This window comes from Rhinolophus ferrumequinum, chromosome 13 (assembly GCF_004115265.2).
Source record: "Rhinolophus ferrumequinum isolate MPI-CBG mRhiFer1 chromosome 13, mRhiFer1_v1.p, whole genome shotgun sequence".
Taxonomy (NCBI): domain Eukaryota; kingdom Metazoa; phylum Chordata; class Mammalia; order Chiroptera; family Rhinolophidae; genus Rhinolophus; species Rhinolophus ferrumequinum.
The window spans coordinates 7,799,238-7,820,492 of NC_046296.1; the positions used below are offsets into that span (position 1 = coordinate 7,799,238).

Sequence of the window (21,255 nt, forward strand, 5' to 3'; positions counted from 1 at the left end):
AATGGTGAAACCATCTTTTATCGATTGGCATTAAAGTTCTTCCATCTCCTTGTAAATACTGTTTTCTATCAATGAGGCAACTAACTTCATCAATACTTTGGCCTGAATGTTAGCCAAACTAATGGAGTCTTTCTTTTTTTTTTAACAGTCTTCAATCCAAAGTAGAAGTAAATGTTCCATCACTTAAACCATAAGGAGCTTTCTATTCCCAGTGCAATTTAAATTAAAAGATGTTGAAGCAGCTTTACCTTGGTTTTCATATTCATAAAACTTTTTCAGTATGCTTTGTATCATAGCTTTAGTAGGTCTAGGTCTCATCCTAGTTTCACTTTGCTGTCATCATTTTCAAATCTTCTTAAATCACATTCAATTCCATTTCTAGCAATTCATCTTTGTTGACCAAGTCCCTCTCTTTCAATTATCCATTTCTGTCATATGTCACGTGTGTTTATCACTGGGAGATGAGGGGCCAACACAACCACACACTTGCTGCCCAAGTAACAGACGCACAATGACCAATCACTGTCAGGCTTGGAAAGAAATGATGTGATTGGTTATGATCACGATGCACACCTGTTATTAATGTAGTGATTTGTGGATTGAAGAACTGGCAGAGAATTTTGTATTTTATGCAATTATTCACAGTTAATATATTGTGGTAGGTGAAATTTGAACCATGTTGTTGGGGTATTATTTAAACTGAGGTAAATGAAATTTGGGCATGTTAGAATTGTGCAGAAGACTGCCAACAGGTTCAATAAAAACTGAATAGGAGAAAAAGAACACAGGGCTCTTAGAGGCAGGAGGTTACTTTATAAAGACATGGAAGGCTCACAGTAGTACAACAAAGAAAGAATGTAAATTTGAGGAACTGAGCAAGTCAGTGTGTCTATAATCTATTAACACAAATCTTAAAGAATTAGAAAGAAAATAATTTTAGCTTTCTATTTTTCACCAAAACCTCTGCCCTTCTACTCTTCTTTTTTAAGATGAGGGAAGGCTGGGCTGGAAAATCAAGGGATTTATGCCAGGAGGGGAAGTTATACAACCACTGGGTGAAGAAAGCAGTAGCTGGCCAATAGGTTAAATGAAAGGCATTTGTCATGTGGTATAAGGAATTAAAGGAGGAAAACAGGCTCACTGAGAATAGAGTGGAGGTAGAAAAAGGTACAGGCCAAGAAAATCATGCAAACATATTCAGATAATCTGATCTGGCAACTCACATTACTATCAACAGTGATGGGTCCAGGTTAACTAAAGCTAGTCCAGACAGAAGACTTGTTCCCTCCATGAAATTAAAAGCCTTTCTCCCAAAGTAGGTGCTATTAATAGTTAACTTTTGCAAAAGTACAAACACAAATTGAGTACGTGAGAAGAGAGCTGAAAAATTCAAGGCTCAGGCTCAACTGGGCTACTACTGTCTACAATTTTCCTAATAACCTCTCCATCCACTGTACTTTAGATGTTCTTTATTTGAACCTCTCACAAGGCCAACCGCACAATCTATCTGGTAAGATAGTTTCTGGTCTCCTAAGGTGGGGGCTGTGTCTTGCTCATCTTGGCATGCCCCCTACTTTGGGATATACAGATAAGTACCGGTTAGCAGCGTTAACTATGCATGGACTTAAATCCAGCTCTGCAGTGCGAATTTGGGCAGTCTGTTACTTAATTCACTAAAAATCTGTCTCCTTACTGTAAAATGGGGGCACCTCAAAGGTTGTGGATATTACTAGTTAAAGTACTGCACACAGAGACTGGCACAGACATTCAATAATAAGCTACTTAAGATGTGTTTACTGAATGGATGAACTGTGACTGCTCTTCAAAGTCATATTTTCAATAAGAAAATTATACTTAAAAGAAGACTTACTTGGTCACTTCCATGTAATACTCAGTGCCACTTATTTTTACAGAAGCAACTGGGTGAGAATATGACAGCATGCCTATATCGATTAATCCTCTTCAAAAAAATTTTAAGTTTTCTTAGCTAGAAGTTCACACTGAATATTTGGGTATTTGATTCGGAGCAGGGATAGGAGTACGAAGATAGTCACAGCCTTAATTAACCTGATAACAACCAAACCCAAAACATACAAAGCACATGAAACTACAAAAGCACAAAACTAGAATCAGCACCAAAACCTTAATCCACTGACTCCAAAGCACTAGAAGACACGTGACCAGAAAAAGAAAAACTAGTCAGAGATACTAGGGTATTAGATGCTGTATTCTGGATAATGACATTTCTAGCAGAAAACTTTTAATTTTTAATTTTTAAAAAAACCAACCACTGCTATACAACTAGCAAGCTAACTAAACATTCAGTTAAATTATAACTTTACTGTGATTTTTTTAGAAGAAATTCTGCTCCCAAATCTCCAGTGTAGGCTATGAGAACACTGTCAGCTTTGGAACCATTCCTTGTTTCCAGAAACACTGTACACCCACACAAACAAAATAACACAGTAAAGTCACCAGTGTCACAATTATCTCTGTTCACTGCCACTGCCTCTTCTAGCCCTACAAAACAATACTACTTACTCAGAAACAGCCCACATCTACACAATTATCCCACAGAAACATTAACCATTAATTATCCTAATTGTCAGGCCTCTGAAAAGACTTGGTACATTGTTAGTTCCATATTTAGAATATCCATATTATTCCAAAAATAATTCAAACAAGATTCCACCTTCATAGTTAGCTGTTCTCCCCCAGGAACCTGACTAAATAAGTCTCTCTCTCTCCTCTCAAAATCGTGCCAATCTGCATTAGTGCCTGTCTATTTCTGATAATACTGAAATAAAAATGCCTCTTGCCAATGCCCACAGCACACTCCATCCACTACAACCTTTCATATTTTTAAAGGCTTACAAATATCTTTTTCTAGTCTCCTTTAGGGCTGATCTATATTCTTGAGGGTAAAAACTGAAGATCAGGGACGTGAGTGACTTTTATTTACTCCACAGGTGTGGACTTGGCTGAGCGTTATTGGTGACCGAATCAAGTACTTAAAAAATTCAAAGAATGGCAAAAATAACAAAAATCAAAGTTCAGCCAAAAAAGTTAATTAAGAACCCTGTACCTTTGCTTTAGAGACTGGAAAGGACAGCCAACGTTTCATTTGAGATATTGTCAATTTCTCAGATATGGGTTGAGTCTATCAATGGAACTACTAACATTTTACTCATCTCAGAACTGGTATGCATCTTTGTCCTTCTGAGCATGGTATTTAAGAAATCATACAAACTGTAGTGTTACACATCTGAATCTACTTAAAAACACAACACACACATTTCCAGCTTTCCATGAGGTTCTCGGTAATGCAGTCTGGTAAGAGTGCTCAATAGCTATGTGTGGCAGTGGCCACCACGGTGGGCAGCACAATTCTACGGAGTGGTGATTTTTAATAGAGTCCTTAAATATGCCATTGACTTATTTACTGCTAGTTTCCTACCACAAACCCAAGAATTTTATAAACCTAAATTAATAAAAGATCAGCATTTTACTAGCACAAACTCCAGAATCTTTCCTCTTAGTTCCTCCCCTCCTCCAATCTAGTTCCTCCTGTTGAACATAATCTCATGGATAGTTTATGAAGATTCTCAATTTACCTACAGTTATGTTTTGCCCACTCAATTCTTTGCTGAGGATGTATCCAGATAAGAGATTGCCATATCTATTCTTCCTGAGGAATACCTACTGTCTTGGAACTTCATATAAACTTTACCAGCAACAAACATGAAACAGACAACAGAAAATGATATTATCACCCCAAATAGTTTTTCCCTTTTGTCCTTTAATATATTCCATTCTGTTATCTTCTCCTCTGTATCCATTCCATTGGATACCTTTTTTCATTTTCAATTAAAGTTTCTCTTTAATAGAGAAGCTCTTTCTATACCAGACTTAGTGCAGGGGCTAAGAGTTAAAAAATGTATCCCTCGTCTCATTTCTTCCGCCTTTTCAGAATAAAGAACCCTAATAAAACAACAACAAACAAAAACTCAAACTCGGGGACAAAATCCAACTTATTCAAACCTTGATTCCTTTTATCCAATGGTACATCTCTCAGAGCCGTCTGTCTTCTGTGATTCTATGCAGCTATTAAAAAATGTCTGAGTCAGCAAGACTGTCCACCTACAGGAAACCAAAACTAAGAACTAGACAAGAAGACAACAGAAATTGCTTAATCACTGTCGCCCTCACGCAGTTTCATACTCTCTCATGAAGCTGAGCAGCAGCGACGAGATGATTTGGCCCAACTGTAGGCTAACGTAAGTGTTCTGAGCACGTTTAAGGTAGGCTAGGGCTAAGCTATGATGTTCCATAGGTTAGGTGTATTAAAGGCATTTTCAACTTAACGATATTTTCAACTTATGATGGGTTTATTGGGATATAACCCCATTAAAGGTGAGGAGCATCCGCAGCTATTTTTGGCTTTGCTTCTATCTGCCATATGAAGGAGGAGGTCCTGTTTGTTCCAAGTTCTCCTTCAAACTATTCCATCATTTACTGAATGCCTACTATGAAATAAGCACTATGCTAGGTGCCAAAAGGAATTTAAAAAAACAGATAATCTGGATGAAGAGAAAAACGTGTACAGAAACTCAAAAATATAAGGGCAGGAAGGAACAAAGAGTAGGCAGGGTCCTGACTAGATCTGTATTTGTAATTAGCTATTCTTCTGCCACTTCTCTCTGCCCTGGCACCATTCTTTTCTGCCTTCTTTCCATTGTCTATTATTTGCAATTACTAGCTAACACTCTCCAGACTTCCTTCTCATCTAGTCCCTCCATTGCTTCTGTCCATATTAATTTTTTTGGTTAGCCTCTGTCTCAACTGCCTAGGCTGCCTGGAGACACTGGTGTAGCCCCTCACCTTTCTCTTTCCCCTCCTGGGTGGTTCCATGCTTCCTCACAGCATTTACAAACAGAAGACGCCACACAACTGAAAGATATTTTCCCCCTTGTATCTGAACCCAAATCCCCAAACTGATGTCCTACAGTTTTCAACTTTTGCTGTAAGTTGAGTAGTGAATTTTCTGTACCTTGCCCATAAAAGATACTGAGTAAATATGTGCTTGCATCCACCAGTAATAGGCAAGAACTGGAAAAGTATGAGTCGTTGTAATAGAAATATCTATTAAATTATCACTTCCCAAACATCTCTATAGAACTCCAGTTTTGTGGGTTTTAATAGGTGTTATGGGGAGTTAGAGGGTGAACAAGGATTCTTTGATCAAATGTGCATGGGAAACACTAGGCTTTACAAAGGTAAATGAGTTTCTTTATTGTAGGATTGCTGATGGTCCATCTAACATGCTAAGGTAAATCTCGTGGAAGAGAGTATTAAAGAAATATGTGAAGTGTTTCTCATATAACCTTTTGACTCCATATCCTTTTTTTTTCCACGGAGCATCTTCCAGACCTCAATTCCTCCTCTGCAAAATGAATACTTACTTCATAAGATTATTATAAGCATTATAAAATACACGTAAAATACGTGTTAAAATTATGTTAAAATATGTTAATACATGCAAAATGCTTAGAACAATGCTAGAACAATAAATACTCAAAATATAATTACCACTACATTCTCCTATGCTGATATTTAATATGGCAATATTCCCAGAAAAGTGAAGAGAAAATTTTTTACTGTGTACGTAATTTCCACTGTTACTACCTAGTGCATGGATCACGTCCTCCCTTTGCCTGAAGGGCAGTGCTTGAGGCTACAAATAACAGAAAACATTTACAGAAATAATTGATATGTATGATATAGTTACCATTAAGAAATATACATCTTAAAGAAAAAGAACTAAGTTATAAGGGTGTTAGGAATTTCCTTCATTCCAAAAGGAAAAAGCCTTGAATACTTCAAGTGCTGAGGCAGTCCAAAAACTCAACCCAGTCTCTGGCACACAGTAAGCACTCAGGAAGTAGAAGTTTGATGAAAAACCTGAGAAATTAATGGATACTACCTTGAATAACTCAAATATTATTTCCAAAGCATTATAACTCAACTGGGAAACCCATTACATTTTTACTTAGGCTACCGCACTCTGTTTTATAAATGTTTAATCTTTATGGAATATAAAAATAGAAGAGTGGTTGCCATGCTTTGTTTAAGAGGTGTTAGAGATATTGCATTGAATTTAATCTTCCAGGTATGTCACAATCTAAAATCTGCTAAAATAAATAAATAAAAATTGAAAAGAAAATTATAAAGGTACTATGCATCACATACAATGGTACTGTTTAAGTGACATCTATCCTTAAAAATATAGTACCTCCCTACCTCATAATTTCTACAGGAATTTATAATTTATAAATTTACACAGGAATCTACCTCTACCTGTTCACATGGGCTGTTTTTTTAGAACTCTACGAAATTCTCTTAGAACTGAGAAATGATCAGAAACAGAAAACTAAGCTATAAGAATTAAATAGGTTAGTGGAAGAAAACAATGGGCATTTTATAAAAATCAACAAGGATCTTCCCAAAAATATTTTTTTCTGATAACAATGATCTCAAATTCTGCCAGTTTTAAAAGACCAAGATTCTAAGGTTCACAACAATATCCCTGTTTCTATCACACAAATTTTCCCCTTTATTTTATGAGCTTCTCCTTCTTCTCCTTCTCTTTCTCTCTCTCAAATAACCCAGTAATCTCCACATTAAAAAATACTAGGATAGGGGTCAGCAAACTATGGCCAAGGGCAAAATATATGGCTTGCTGCCTGTTTTGTATGCCAGATGGCCAAGATGGTTTTTTCACCATCTGTTGTAAAATAAAGCAAAGAAGAATATGCAATGAAGACCTTGTGGCTTGCAATGCCTAAAATATTTACAATCTGGCCCTTTACAAATACTTTGCTGACTCTGCTCTAGGATGATCTTTATCATAGCTTACTCAGTAATTTCAGATAATTCATAGTATCAATGACAAGTTCACAATGAATCATTAAATTTTACAGTGGTAATTAGAATAAAACTCCACCATAACAATATTTGATCTCCTCATACATACCACTTAGTTCCAACGATCAATTAAATTGTTGTTGTTTTTTGACTAGCACAGAACCCGGCACATTAGGAAACTCCAAATACCAAACTCTGCCTTCCTAAACAACAGAACTTCAGTTATAATGCTAGTTTAAAGTGATGGTACAGCCTCAATACAGGAAACCCTTTCTCTCATGGGAATTCAGACCAATTATTACGATAAGTGAAGCAAGCTCTATCCATTTCCCATGTTACACACCCCCCATATTCACTTAGCTAAAAAAATAAAATAATAATTCTTTAATTTCTCTGAAGTCTACCCCTGGTGAGATATATATATATATCAAAATCTCTAATGTGTTTTCTAATTAAATTTCCTTACAGAGAATTCTCTCAAAGTATTCAAAAGAAAATAAACTCAGTAACTTACTCCAGAGCAGGTCTCAGAACTCTGACTTTTAATGCTTCTAATATTCGATTCAACTCCACAAATGGTTCTTTCTGACTGGGGTCTACAGAAAGACCAGATTCCTGAAAAAATAGAAAGAACTTCAATTAGCAGTAATCAGGGTAAAGAGATATAGTAAAAGCATATTCAAAATTAAATATGGGACAGTCCATTAAAAATAATTTCTTCTTGGGGTGGCCGGTTAGCTCAGCTGGTTAGATCATGGTGCTAACAGCACCAAGGTTGTTCGTTCGATCCCCACGTGGGCCACTGTGAGCTGCATCCTCCTCATTCTTTCTCCTCTTCCATAGTAGTAGAACCCCTCAATTTTTGCTGGGTCTATAACCATATAGAATAAAGCTGGGTATGACTGCAGTGTTAAGTTCTGGCCAGTGAAATATAAGCATCTACTCTTTGTCCCTTCCTGGAATACCAGAAGGTATAGTTAAGAGTTCTCCCTGGTATCCTAGACCATGGGAACAGGGGACACCTTAGAAATAGCAGAGCTACAAGGTGCCTAGGTCCCTAAGAGCTCCATGAAGCACAGCTACTACACATGCTGTGGATGACTTACTACCTCCTATTTCTGCGCAAGAGAAATAAACTTCATTTTTGTTTAAGCCACTGATATTTTGGGTCTTTGATACTTGTAAACAAACTTAACCCTAAATGACACAATTTACTTTAGGAAATTTATATGGACACCTATACAATTACCATGTGGTACAGATAAAGACCTGAGTTATATCTGTTTAAAATAGAAAAGGCTTAGAGGTTTTGTTCGTAGACTAACTTTAAATCATTTAATCCCTATAGTCCTTAAACAGAAAATGCAATATGATAGCATGGTACATGGTAGCTGAATTTGAAGACGCAAGACTTTGGGCCTGAATCCTAGTTCCTTTATTAAGAATCTGTATGGCCTTGAGCAAGTTACTGCCCCAGACCTCAGATTCCTCATTTGTAGAATGAGAGTGGTAATTTCCACATCCCAGGATTGCAGTGAGGAATAACGGCAGGGCTTGGCTGGGATAAATACTTATGTAGGTGGTATTTGGTCAACTGTTCTGAGATCCCTACGCTTACATCTAACAGACATAAAAGACAAATGATGCTCACCTGAAGTAAATTTTAGCTTGAAATTCATTTGACAAACACAATTCTAAAATTGGGCCAGAACAGAAGAACAAACATAAACCTCTTAGTCCTTCTCTACTATACTAACCTTCTCTATCAAAAGAAGAAATGGACAAAGTGGTATCACTTCTGACACCGTGGTTGAGGACCTGAAACCAACGTTATGGGATAGGAATAAGGAAATAATTCAAATAAAAAGTTCTAGGATTATAATTTTCACCAAAAAAAAGACTTTCTAGTAAAATGAGGTCAGCTCTGATCACTTAAATATTAAAAATCTATCTATGGCTAAAAAAAGACTCAAAACCTCTAAGGAGTTCCTTTGTTTCTTTTTCATCGTCTCGCCATTGACACTGTTACCTGGCAGAGCTCCTCAGCCACATCCAGCATTCCTTGTCGAAAGAAGTGTTCCACCATCACCTCATTCAGAAGCCTCTGGCTGTCTGCCTGCCAGCAGCCATCTATTCCCACGCTGCTAATGTCAGAATCAAAATTCTGGAAAAAAAAAAGGAACTCATGAATTAAGGTACGTGACTTTATATGATTTTTACTCCATGTAACAGAAAGAAAGGCCTTCATTTCACTGAGATACCCCCAGTAAGACCCAATTCAAACTTATTGGTAGTTTATGACAGGAAGTAGTTTTTCCATTGCTCCTTTCCAAAACATATCACTCTCACTGATTATTGTTGGAAGAGTAAATAGGTAGTTTTTTTCAAGGGCATTTTGTAAAAATATGTAAATTTAATAATGATTTCTGTGAATAAATTGATTTCTAGGCATTATACAACAACAATTATTTTCAGAGGTGTGCAGTGATACCAGTAAAAGCGTGTTCAATGCAGCACTATCCAATAGGAAAAAAAGAGCGAAACCCCTATGTTCCACATAGGATTAGTTCAATTATCATGGCACATCCCAACAACTGCAGTGCCAAGGCAGGGTGGGAGAATGGCCAGGTGCTTAAGAGAGCAGCTCTGGGGCCAATCCACCTAGGTTTGAGTCCTGGTTCTATCTCTTACTAGCTGGGTGATTTTGGCCAAATTACTTAAGATCTTTGAGCTTCAGCTTCCTTATCTGAAGAAGAGAAAGTAACAGTACCTTCCTATTATGGGCTGAATTGAAAGCTCTCAAAATTCCTATTCTGAAGTCCTAACTCCCAGTACATCTTATTAAGTTAAAATAAGGTGTTTAGGGTGGGTCCTAATCCAATAGGACTGGTATCCTTATAAAAAGAGGAAATTAGGACACAAACAGGTAGAGAGGGGAGACACGTGTAATGGACTGAATGCCTGTGTCCCCCCTCCCCAATTCCTACATTGAAGGCCTAACCACCAATATGACTATGTTTGAAAATAAAGTCTGTAAGGAGGTGATAGAAATTAAATAAAGTCATAAGGGCGGGGCCCTAATCCAGTAGGGCTGGTGCTCTTGTAAGATAAAAGAGAAACACCAGAGCTCTCCCTCTGTTTCCGCCATGTGAGGACACAGTGAGAAGGCAGTCATCAAGATGCCAGGAAAGAGGATGTCCACCCTCTACAGGAAATGAATTGGCCAGGACCTTGGTCTTGGGCTTCCCAGTCTCCAGAACTGTAAGAACAAATTTTGTTGTTTAAGCCAACCACTTTATGATATTTTGTAATGGTAGCCGAAGCTCAGATACCACATGAAGACACAGGGAGAAGACGGTGATCTACCAGCCAAGGAGAGGCCTCAGAAGAAAGCATCTCTACCAACACCTGGATCTCGAACTTCCAGTCTCCAGAATCGTGTGAAAATAAATGTCTGTTAATGCCTCGTAGTCTGTGGTACTTTGTTATAGCAGCCCTAGCAAATTAATACACTCCCTAATTGGTTCAATAAAATGGTAGTTGCTATTATTCCAGTATTATTACTTCTCACAAGTAGAAAGTGAGGTTCATTACTCTGAATCTACTACCATGGAAAAATGTCCCTAACACCTTAGGTAAAAAAAATAACACCTTAGGTAAACACCTTAGGTAAAAAAACTTCTATAAAATTATGACCCCATTTTTTGGTTGTGGTTTTTAAAAAAGAATGCCTACAAATGCTTAGGAGAAAAAAATCTGAAAGAATGTACACTAAAGTATTAGCAGAAGTTATCACTGGAGATTAGCATGTTCCATACAAATGACTTTTGTAATAAACTAATAAACTTACCCAGTTCTGGGTAAGATCAAGTAAGCACACGCCCCCACTGAATGCAGTTATAAAATCAGGACAGGATAAATGGAGCAGCTACTTGGGGACACTAAAAAGCAAAAAGTAGTAAGTGGATTGAGGAAGAAGGTCACAGAATTGGTATGTTTACTATTTTTCTTTCTCTAGTATCTGTCAGCCTGGATGCAATGCAGCCAAAACCCAGAACAGGCACTGAGGATATGAAGAGAGCTCCAGAAGAAGCTCTTTAATTCTGCCACGAAGAACAGGAATGGGTTCTCCCACTACTCAGAGATTAGGAAAAAAATCTCTTTCCCCCCTCCATTTTCTTGCACCTCTAGGATAAGGCATTCTGTAAGTATATAAGTTTTCTACTGCCACTTACAACAACACAATTTTATTATCTCAGGTCTCTATAGCTCAGAAGTCAATAGGCTCAGGTGATTTCTCTGCTCCAGGTCCCACAAAGTTGTATTCAGCATACAAAGAGCCAGGAAAACCTAAACTTGCGTTGGAAAAGATGTTCAGCAGACACTAATGCCAAGATGACAGAAACGTTGGAATCATTAGACTTTAAAGTAGTTATAAAATGCTCCAAGAACAAAGGGCAAACATCTTGAAAGACAAAAACAAAGTCTTAGAAAAGAAACAGAAGATAACAGTGTTCAAAGTAAAAACTCATTGGATGGACTTAATATAACAGCAGATGCAGGTGACAATGCAGAAAGTCAGTGAAGATCAACAGAAATTATCTAATTTGAATAACAGAAAAAAGTTTGAAAAACATGAACAGAGCTTCAGGGACCTGTGGGACAATAACAAAAGATCTAATATTCATATCATAGGAGTACCAGAAACAGAGAGGATTGTAGTATAGGAAAAAATACTTGAAAAATATTTCCCAACCTTGGTAAAAGACATAAACCTACAGATTCAAGAAGTTCAGCAGGCTCCTAAAAGGATCAACTCAAAAACATGCAACTGCTGATAACTAAAGACAAAGAAAATTATCTTCAAAAAAGCTAGAGAAAAGGGATGCATTCTTATAGGGGAAATATGACGCAGATTTCTAACAGAAACCATGGAGACCATAAGAAGTGGCATAACATTTTTCAGGTACTAAAAGAACTGTCATCCCAGAATTTTATAAGTGAAAATATCATCTGGGAATGAAGATGAAATAAAGACATTCTCAGATGAAGGGAAGATGAATTTGCTGCCAGAAGATCTGCTCTAAAAGAACTGTTAAAGTATGTTCTTCAGATAGAAGTGAAATGATACCAGAGGGCAACCTGAAATATCAAGAGTGAAGGAAGAACGAGTCTTCTTTGTAGTCTGAAAGCTTTTCCTGTCCAATTTTACTTTCGGCCCCTTTATCTTTCATAGGCATTACCGCCTAATAAACCTCTTGCATTTTTTTTTTTTCAGATTTGCTGAAATTACAGTCCTAGTCAATCAATCACTGCTTAAATACAGTCCAAGTAACACAGGAATGTTTTATAGTACTTACAAGAACTGGTAGAAGGTAACCTGCAGTAGAAACTGCAAACCACACACCATTTACATCACCACAATACAGGAGAGTTCTCTTCTCCAAACTTAAGCACATTTTTCTTTAAAGAGGATGCACCCTGTTCTTAGATATCAAGTCAGTAGCCTAAAACTAAACATGTACATTAAGATTTGGAAATACTCAGACAAAAAACCCAAAAAGCAAAATTACTGTCGGGGTCTTAATTTTTATTCATTTTCTTTTTATAGACATCTTCCTTGGTCTAGTACATACTTAAAGAATGGAAATAAGAAATAATCCACAGTACCTAGATGCTAAAGCCACCGCTTCCATGCACATACTGAACAGGCCATCCCCAGCCCTGAAAATAAGAGACGCAATTGCCTGGGTACGGTTCTCTAAGTTAGCCTCTGCCCACCAGATTCTGCCTGCTGAGAGATGATTTCATAATGGTTCATTAGTGCTTTTAAGCAAATTATTTTATCTTTATGCTATCTATGACAACTAGAACACGAAATGGAGATGTGGCTACTATTTTCCTCTTCACAGATGTTCTCATATTTACTCCCCCAGAGACAAATGATCACTCCAGGGAATAAAAGAATGGGCATGTGAAGATGACAGAATTTAATACAAACTCAGGAATCTGCCAACCCTAATGTCTAACTAAGTGCACCCCATAAGCAAGAATCACTGAGACTAAGAAAGATTCCTCATCGACCTATCAACCATATTCAATCCAAATACAACCTTCAGGTTTCTACTTGTTCATTTAATGATTATTCTTCAACCCCATCAATCCCGAACAAATTGATCAGGTATCTGTGCTGCAGGAAAGAAATAAAACAACTTTGTAAGACACACTGCTCAGCTCAAAGCACAGACCACGTTAAAACAGACAATTTTATTTGGCAGTAGGTATTAAGTGTACATACTCAGAATTGTAATGGCTACACAACCAGAGAGAAACTGCTCATATCGAACAGAAAAATTCTTTCAAAGATTGCCTTAACATACATACCAAAAGGAAATTTTGACCATCTAGGAAACTTTAAAATATAAGAGTTTAATATTTCAACAAATTTAAACCATTTACAATGATGCTTTTCATGTACCTTTATTTCCATAAGGTGTACATACCATGGCCACTACTATAACAGGTAAGAAAACTCGGGTACCCTTAACACTCAGGATATCTCTACTACATTCAAATAATATAACTTACTTGCTAGCCTTGGAAAATATTCGTACAACTAAATATGAATAAGTAATGCATTCGACGAAAATTTCTGCGCTCCGTTCTACCATTCTGATTTTCCCGTTTAAACCACTGAGGTAGATAAGTAAACTTCTTTCATAGCTTATTTTCTGCTCACTTGTATAAAAATTAAAGCAAAAATTATAAAAAGAGGTTGAGAAAATGTAATATAGTGTCAGAACTCCTTTTGTTGTAACTGCCCATTCTTACTATTGCATCAGAGAGAGCTAGGATCAGTTCCAGCTGTTGCTAGGCGACCAAACTCGTTTGCATTGCTACCCAGGAAATCAGCAGCACTGCAAACCAGCCAAGAATTGGCTAATGAAGAGAAATACCTATTATTAGTACTTCTTTGACTATACCTTTTCCTTTTAAAAAAAGGAAAAGTGTTCTTAAATGTAAAAGCAGGATTCTTTTACAGAGAAGAATCAAAAGCAAAACACGCATTCAAGGGTCTCTCTGCCTGGAGGAGATGTTATGGTTTGGAAAGAAATCCAGGACACACTAATTCACACGCCATCTCTGTACTTTTAATGTTATCCACCTTTTTAATTACTGTAAGTTTTAAAATCTGGAAGCTGAGGCAGAGGAAGAGTAAATTTATGAAACTATGAACTCTAAACAGATCACCCTATCACTTTTACCACAAGAACATGCTTACAAACTGGTTAGACCTTAGGACTGGCTTTCACTGTTCACCATCCAAAACCAATCCATTTCTGAAATACATTTTCCAATCCATTTTTGAAATTATAATTATTGAGCCAGTGGTAACAGTACATGATAAAACCCAGTATTTATTTTAATTCCTAAGTGGCGATTCTTTAATACTGTTAATTTTTTTTAACCTTCCCCATCTACTTTTGAAGAAAAATTGTTGTGTAAGTGTAACAATGGGCTACTGTTGCACCTACCAGGAATCAATTTCCCTTCTAAGCATCCAGTTAATCTGGTTTAGGAGTGAGAGGTATACTGCAAAGGTACTTAACATACAATAATAAGACCTGGATTCTAGTTCCACTCAGTCTGGGAAATGATATCTACTTCATGTAGCATCCACAGAAGATTAGCATACAAGTTTTTGTGTGTGTTTTTTTTAAATCCTACCAATCAAAAATAAAGACAAACATAATAGAAAAATAAAGTTCCAAAAATAAGAAAGAAACTCACAAAAGGGGGAAATTCTAATAAACATACGAAAAGAAGCTCAACCTCAAAGATGAAGGGAATGCAAATTAATACAACTAGATACTATTTCATATCCATGTGATTAATTTAAAATTTTAGAAAAGCTGATCACACCAAGTGTACACAATAACGGAAGAAACAGAAACTGTTATACACGATTAGTAGGACTGCAAATTGGTATAAACCCTTTAGGGAAAAATTTAGCAAGCCTAGTCAAGTTGATGAGGCACAGGCCAGGCCCTGTGATGTAACAATCCATATTTAGGCATATACCAGACAGCAATGCTTTGCAAACTATGGACCAGAAAATAAATCACGTAGTGTGTCATAATCAGCGTTTACAGATGCATTTTTAGATGTAGACGCTACCTTTTAAGAATTCCATTCTCTCCATTGTACGACATTCATACGTCTAGTTTTCAAAGCAAGAGAAAGGTAGGTGTCAGATCAGGTAGTGCCAGATGGGGGGGCAGGGGGGCGAGGGAGGGCAGAGAAAGCCACACTGATTAAGTTTTTACTTTATAAACAAAGGGGAGTAATGTGGCACGGTCAGAGATACACCAAATTACTCTGCTGGGCTTTAAAGATTCTTAAAATCCTCCAGTCACATTTGCGTCCATATCCCCTCACAGTATTTTGCATATTATTTTATATACCTTTAGGCTCCGGGCAACAGGCTCTTCTGACTGTCTCCTTATCTGAAAAGACTACAGAAATCTGAGTGACTACCGTGTTTACCCGAAAATAAGACCTAATGGCACAATCAGCTCTAATGTGCCTTTTGGAGCAAAAATTAATATAAGACCTGGTCTTATTTTACTATAAGACCGGGTAAAATAAAATAAAATATAATACAGGGTCTTATATTAATTTTTGCTCCAAAAGACAGAGTAGAGCTCATTGTCCAGCTAGGTCTTACTTTCGGGGAAACATGGTATTTTACCAATTCTCCCAAAGATGGCACATACTTACCATTCTAGATGCACAGCGGAGAAACTCATGCATACAGTGCGAGCCTTAGGGCACTAGGGATGGAGTCCCTCAAGGAAGTCCAGTTGAGAAAAAGTCTTCAAACTCTTAAAATCGGGGTTTTTATCCCAGCTTTTCCATTGGCTTTCTAGTTCTGTAATCTCAGGCAGGTTACTTAATTAAAGTCTTAGATGTGAAAACATCTGTATCTGTGGACAACCATCCCTACCTTACAAAGCGTTGGTAAAGACTAAATTAAATAATGTACATGAAAATATCTACAGGACCTATCCCACAGTAAGCCCGCGACAGTATCTGAATCTGAGAGCCAGGCCTTGCTACCAAATCTTCCATTCTGCATTTAAAAGAATCATTTGAGAAAACACAAATAAAACAAAAATATGAAAGCACATTAACAGAGGCATTAATGATTCATTAATTTAAAATCACTGAGTACAATTACAGACTGGATTAATTGGCACAGCTTAATAGGGTATAACGTCCTTTTCCTCTCTCAACCCAACCTGACTTTTGATGCCAGCCCAAAGCAAGTTATTTCATTTTGTAGCCTCAGGCAAAAGTGGGTCTGCACCACCTTCATGTCTAGTGGAGTCCTCTGATCCTGCATCCTAACATAAGATCTGATAGCAAAGGTCCAGGCTTTCCTCTGAGGATTGGACTACAATTCAACAAATAATTACCATTAGCATTCTGCTCAGAGCAGAAGAAGTAAGAACAATATAGGCCCATAGCTTAGAGCTAATAATGTAATGTAACAGATGGCAGAGAAACCAAAATTCATCTTCTGAGAATGCTCTTCAGACTAAAAAGGGCAAAACCAGTATTGTTTCACAGAAATTGAAGCCCACTGCAAGTGAATAGACCCAGAGAGCATCCAGCTGCTTGAAGGAGTCAGGAGTCTTGGTTCCCACGAACAGAAATCTCTTTTGCCCAAACAAGCTGCATTTAGAGAAAGGCTCAGGTAACCAGGGTCTCTCAGATTCTCTTGGGGGCTACTTGTAATCAGTCCTAGGCTCACATTCCCAGCCCTTCTTTCAGTATGCTCTAATGAGAAGAAATCCTAGGGAAGGACTTGAGGTACCCACCACCCTGCAGCAAACAGCTGCGGCCAAGCCTGGGCAGATCAGGCCCATCCTCAGACCACGCAAAGTGAACAGAGTGTGCAGAATATAACTGCTCCTATTTAAACCCCGTAATTTAAAAAGGAACATCTTCCATCTTGACCACAAAGATACGAGATTTTTATAAAATGCTTTGCAAAAATTTAGACACGTCATCTACTATATTTTCTTACATTACTTGCTAGTAATTCTTGGGGGAGAGGAGTTAGCTTGATATGTTTCATTTTATATTTAGGGAGCATGTTCTTGGCTTTTTACATCACTGTTGTCTCTTTATAACTTTGTTAACTATTCCTTTTTAGTAATTCTTAAAATTCCACCCAAAATATGTATCAAATTATCTGTCTATATTTCAGAATTCAACAGCTCTATTTCTTCTTAAGCAGAGTGAACTTTGTCTTTTTAATTTTTTTCTTCATTAACAGTAACTTCTCTCTACTACATAAGGATTTATCCATTACATAACAGAACTTTAGAGCTAGCACACATCTGATTTACCCACGTACTCTATCTAAACTGCTATTTTTAGGCTAAACCCAAGACATTATCTCCCACTGGCATCTTTTTTCCTCTCATACCCCAGTCATACCTACATAAAAGGCAGTTCCAGAATGCTCACCAAAACTGTCTTAAAATATTCTATATTTCACTTTTTATAGCATTAATTACTCCATTGTTTTTAAAATATAGTCAGCATTTGCCTCACCAATGTAGATGTGCCATCTAGTGGCAGATCAATTCAGGCAATGTGGTTTAAAAAATGTCTGTAACCATTATTCTCCTCCTCAAAACATTACCAGCCCTGCAATGGCCTCATTTCCTATTAAAACACAGTGTTTAAAAACAGGCTGTTGAAATTTTTTCCCATATCTTGATCCATCACTTCCAAGCTGTACACCTGGAGTGTGTTACTTAGTATCTGTGAGTCTTGGTTTCCTCATGTGTAAAAATGGAACAATGCACGGCAGCATGACAGAAAAAATACACGGAGCGTGTGGCTGTGTCTGGAACATGGTCAACAGTCAGTAAGTGACAGCTATTACCTTCCGACTCCTGACTTGTCCGTAGTCTAATACCACCCTGTTTAAAGAGGCCCGCAAAGCCTCAACTGCTTCATCATTCACTCCCTTTCCCCCCGGCTCCCGGATCAAATCCTTCAGCCTTCCTTCCATCTGCCGTCCCCCACCCGATCTCGCCCTCTTCCCAACAGGGTCAGCCACTCCAATCAAGTCAGTCCCTGAGTGTTTAACAGGAGTCAAGCATATTCTCAGTTGTTGTTCAGCACCTTTCCTGGCCCCACAGACAACCAGACCTCACTGCTCTACGCTAAATCTTACCCATTCTTCCAAGTCAAAATTAAGATACCAACTCCACAAACCTTAGATTAATCAAGAGCACTATGATTTTTCCTTTACTTTATAGTAAGCAGAGTCCATCCCATGCAAACTTTATTTTATGTTGCCTCAGAATTTTTTTCAGTTCTTCTATATTTACAAGAAGCACTCTTACATCACCACCAAACTAGACCAGAATCTTCTAAAGAATATGTACTATGTGTTTCATTTTCAACTGTCCCACAGCAAATTTTAAACACCTTAAAATCTTAGCACTATTTATTTAAATATACACAAGTCTAAAGCAGTAATCATTTCATTGACTTTTCTTACTTAGGAAGTAAACTGAAAAAAAAAAAAGTCAAGTAAAAGACTGAATAAAACACCCTAAACAGGAGAGAATTCTAGATTTTCTTAAAATGGGGAAGTTAAAAATAGGCCAACACACACACACAAAAATAGACTAACAAATTATTTGTTTTAAAAAAAAAAAGCCACAGAACCCAAAGTTTGGTATTATATATTTTAAATAGCGATCATAATACTATGGACATCTGAAAACAGTCAACACATTAAAGCAGAAATCTTCAACAACATTTTATGTTTACAATAATTAAAAGCCACAAAATACCTTAGCTAATACCACAAACTTTTCTGCTTACATTTTCGGAGAAGTATGACTAGAGAACTTTAAAACCCACGAAGCATTAAAACACTAAAGGAAAAAGATCACTTAGCATGTCAAAAATGTACGAAGTTCCTCACGCAAAACCAGCCTACTCATAAAGGAGTCACCAGCTTCTCTGACTGTCCTGCCCTCGGGGGGAGGGCTGGGAACAAGTGGCCAAGTGGCCATAAAATGGTGCTCACAGGCTGTGGGACAGCATTCCAGTTTATTACTCAAGTCTATTTGCTGTGGTCTTAAAGACTTGTGCCACAGCAGCTTCAGGTTCATCCTGTTTGTTCACCACCAATCCATGAGTCCACCAAGCGAATACAACAGGTGGCCCTGGAAGCTTGTACAAATGTACCAGATCCAAACTATTTAAAAAAAAAAAAAAGGACTTTACAAGTCAATGGAGCCTCATGTGACAACAGCCTACACAGAAGTCCTCATACACGTGAGAAGCCTGTGCAGTGTCTAGGTAGTTGTAGTGGGGTTGGCAGCTTTCTCTACAGCTGAGGCCAAGTAGATGCCAAATAAAATTGGGAGGGAACGCACTGAAAGATGTTAGAGAACTGGGCTAAAAGATTCAGGCTTTGTGTGTGTGTGTGTGACCCAGGACTATAATTCAACGAATACTTAGCTGTATCAACTCAGTAACATAATTTCGTATGATAGATCAGAAGAATCTAAGGCACCTGGAACCTAAACTACTTTCACAAGAATATAAAACTATTTAAAAAATTACTTGAAAAAACCCTTATAACTTCCAAGTACATAAAAAATGTTCTCAAAAGAAAAATGAGTAAATTAAAATATGTAATTAGGAACATTCGCCTCAAACACGTCCCCACCTAAAGAGTCAGAATTTAATTACTCACGACTACGTGTTTCCTTTCTCAGGGATATTGCCATTTCTAGCACCAAATACATTTAAATGCTTTGTCTCAAAGATCAGCCAAGATAACTGACAACCCTCAACAAATATTTGTAAAGACTTGCTAGATCAGGTGGAAGACACACTCACCAAGTTACCAGTAGCTAGAGAGACGAGGTAAAAGAGGGTCCTCATGATAAATACAACAGGACAACATACATGAACCAGGAAATGGGGAGACCAGTGATAAGTGCAAAGCGGGGGGGGTATTTGCCCAAATGCTGCTGATCCTGGTGGCCAGTAGCCCACACACTTAAGGTATGGTTGCTGAGGCCGTGCCCACCTATTCCCATCTGGGGTTTCTTCTCAGATATTTTCTGATTGGCTGCTTTGGAAGCTTCAGCTCTTCTCATTGTCATGGCATCTTCTGGTCCTAATTTCCCACCCTCTGCCATAACTGCAAGCAGCCTCGTAGTCAATCAAATGCCTCCAGGAACCTTCTGGGGTTGGAACCACCAGAAGCACTAGTGCCTTGGACACTAGCTGCCGCCAAACTCTGAAGCTTCCTAAACATCACCAGTAGTTACACCACCCTAAAGAAACTGAGGGTTTCTCGCTCACAGTAATTTAAGATCAACTCTCAAGTGCCCCCCTACCATTCCACTCAGTCCTTAAGCTAGTCCACACCAACAATCACTTCAGCTACCAAATGAAGACTTCCAATGCTATGGCTGCAAAAGGTTTGATGCCAAAGCCTCTTCCAAAGCTGTGTTCATTCCCTGGGTGTTACCAAACAGGTGTCACAACCTCAAAGCTATTCCAGAGAATATTTACTGCCTTCCCAGCCTTTGCTGGCAATGGCCATCACTGATCCAAAACTGGGGCTGCTGCTGCCAACACCGCTTCTCTGGCCTCTTGCTGAGTTGAAGCCCTCAGCACTACGGGAGTGCTCAGAGCTCTCTGAAAGGTGACTTACACTTCTGTAAGCCACAGCCACCCAGTCCCCAGAGCCCCGGCCACTCACGGACCTGACATACCACAGCTACCAGTTAATGATACCTCCTTAGAAGCAGATAGTTCTGGCTTAGGCCGCCTCCACTGTAGCCTTTCAATACTGCTGTTCCATAGGATAATCTCTAACAGGCTTTTATCCATGAGTTAGAGCCACTCTCTAGATTCCATGAGTTTCTATCTACATTACAGTTATCGCTCTTGTGTGTACAGACTAGACAACTCATAGGACTGATTAGGGGATGCCTTTGCCACACCCAGAATTTTACAGTGTGCGAACAAAAATGTCCATAACCAGTCACAAACTCCCCAGTGGCTGAAGCGGTCAGAAGTAACCTTAGGCCACTTCTCTTAGGCCCCAGTAGGGCTATGAACTCCAAGGGCAAAACTGGCCCAGCGCTAAAAACAATAGCTCTTCTATGTAAGCCACCAAGTCAAAGCTTTAAAGAGATGTTTTAAGAAAAATCACCCACCACAACTGACTGGCCTTGCTGACTAGCAACTAACCCCCTCACACATAAAACA

The 21,255-nt window shown here is 38.1% G+C and overlaps 1 protein-coding gene across 4 annotated transcripts in view; it reads right to left on the bottom strand.

The window, feature by feature from the left end:
- The window catches only part of RMND5A (required for meiotic nuclear division 5 homolog A), a 60,371-nt gene that overhangs the window by 16,021 nt on the left and 23,095 nt on the right, over positions 1 to 21,255 (bottom strand). For all 4 annotated transcript variants that reach the window (XM_033124569.1, XM_033124570.1, XM_033124568.1 and 1 more), the window contains exons 3-4: positions 8,954 to 9,088; positions 7,439 to 7,539 (exon numbers count right to left, since the gene is read on the bottom strand). In XM_033124569.1, coding sequence (XP_032980460.1) covers positions 7,439 to 7,539; positions 8,954 to 9,088 — 236 coding nt within the window. The remainder of the gene's footprint in view (positions 1 to 7,438; positions 7,540 to 8,953; positions 9,089 to 21,255) is intronic.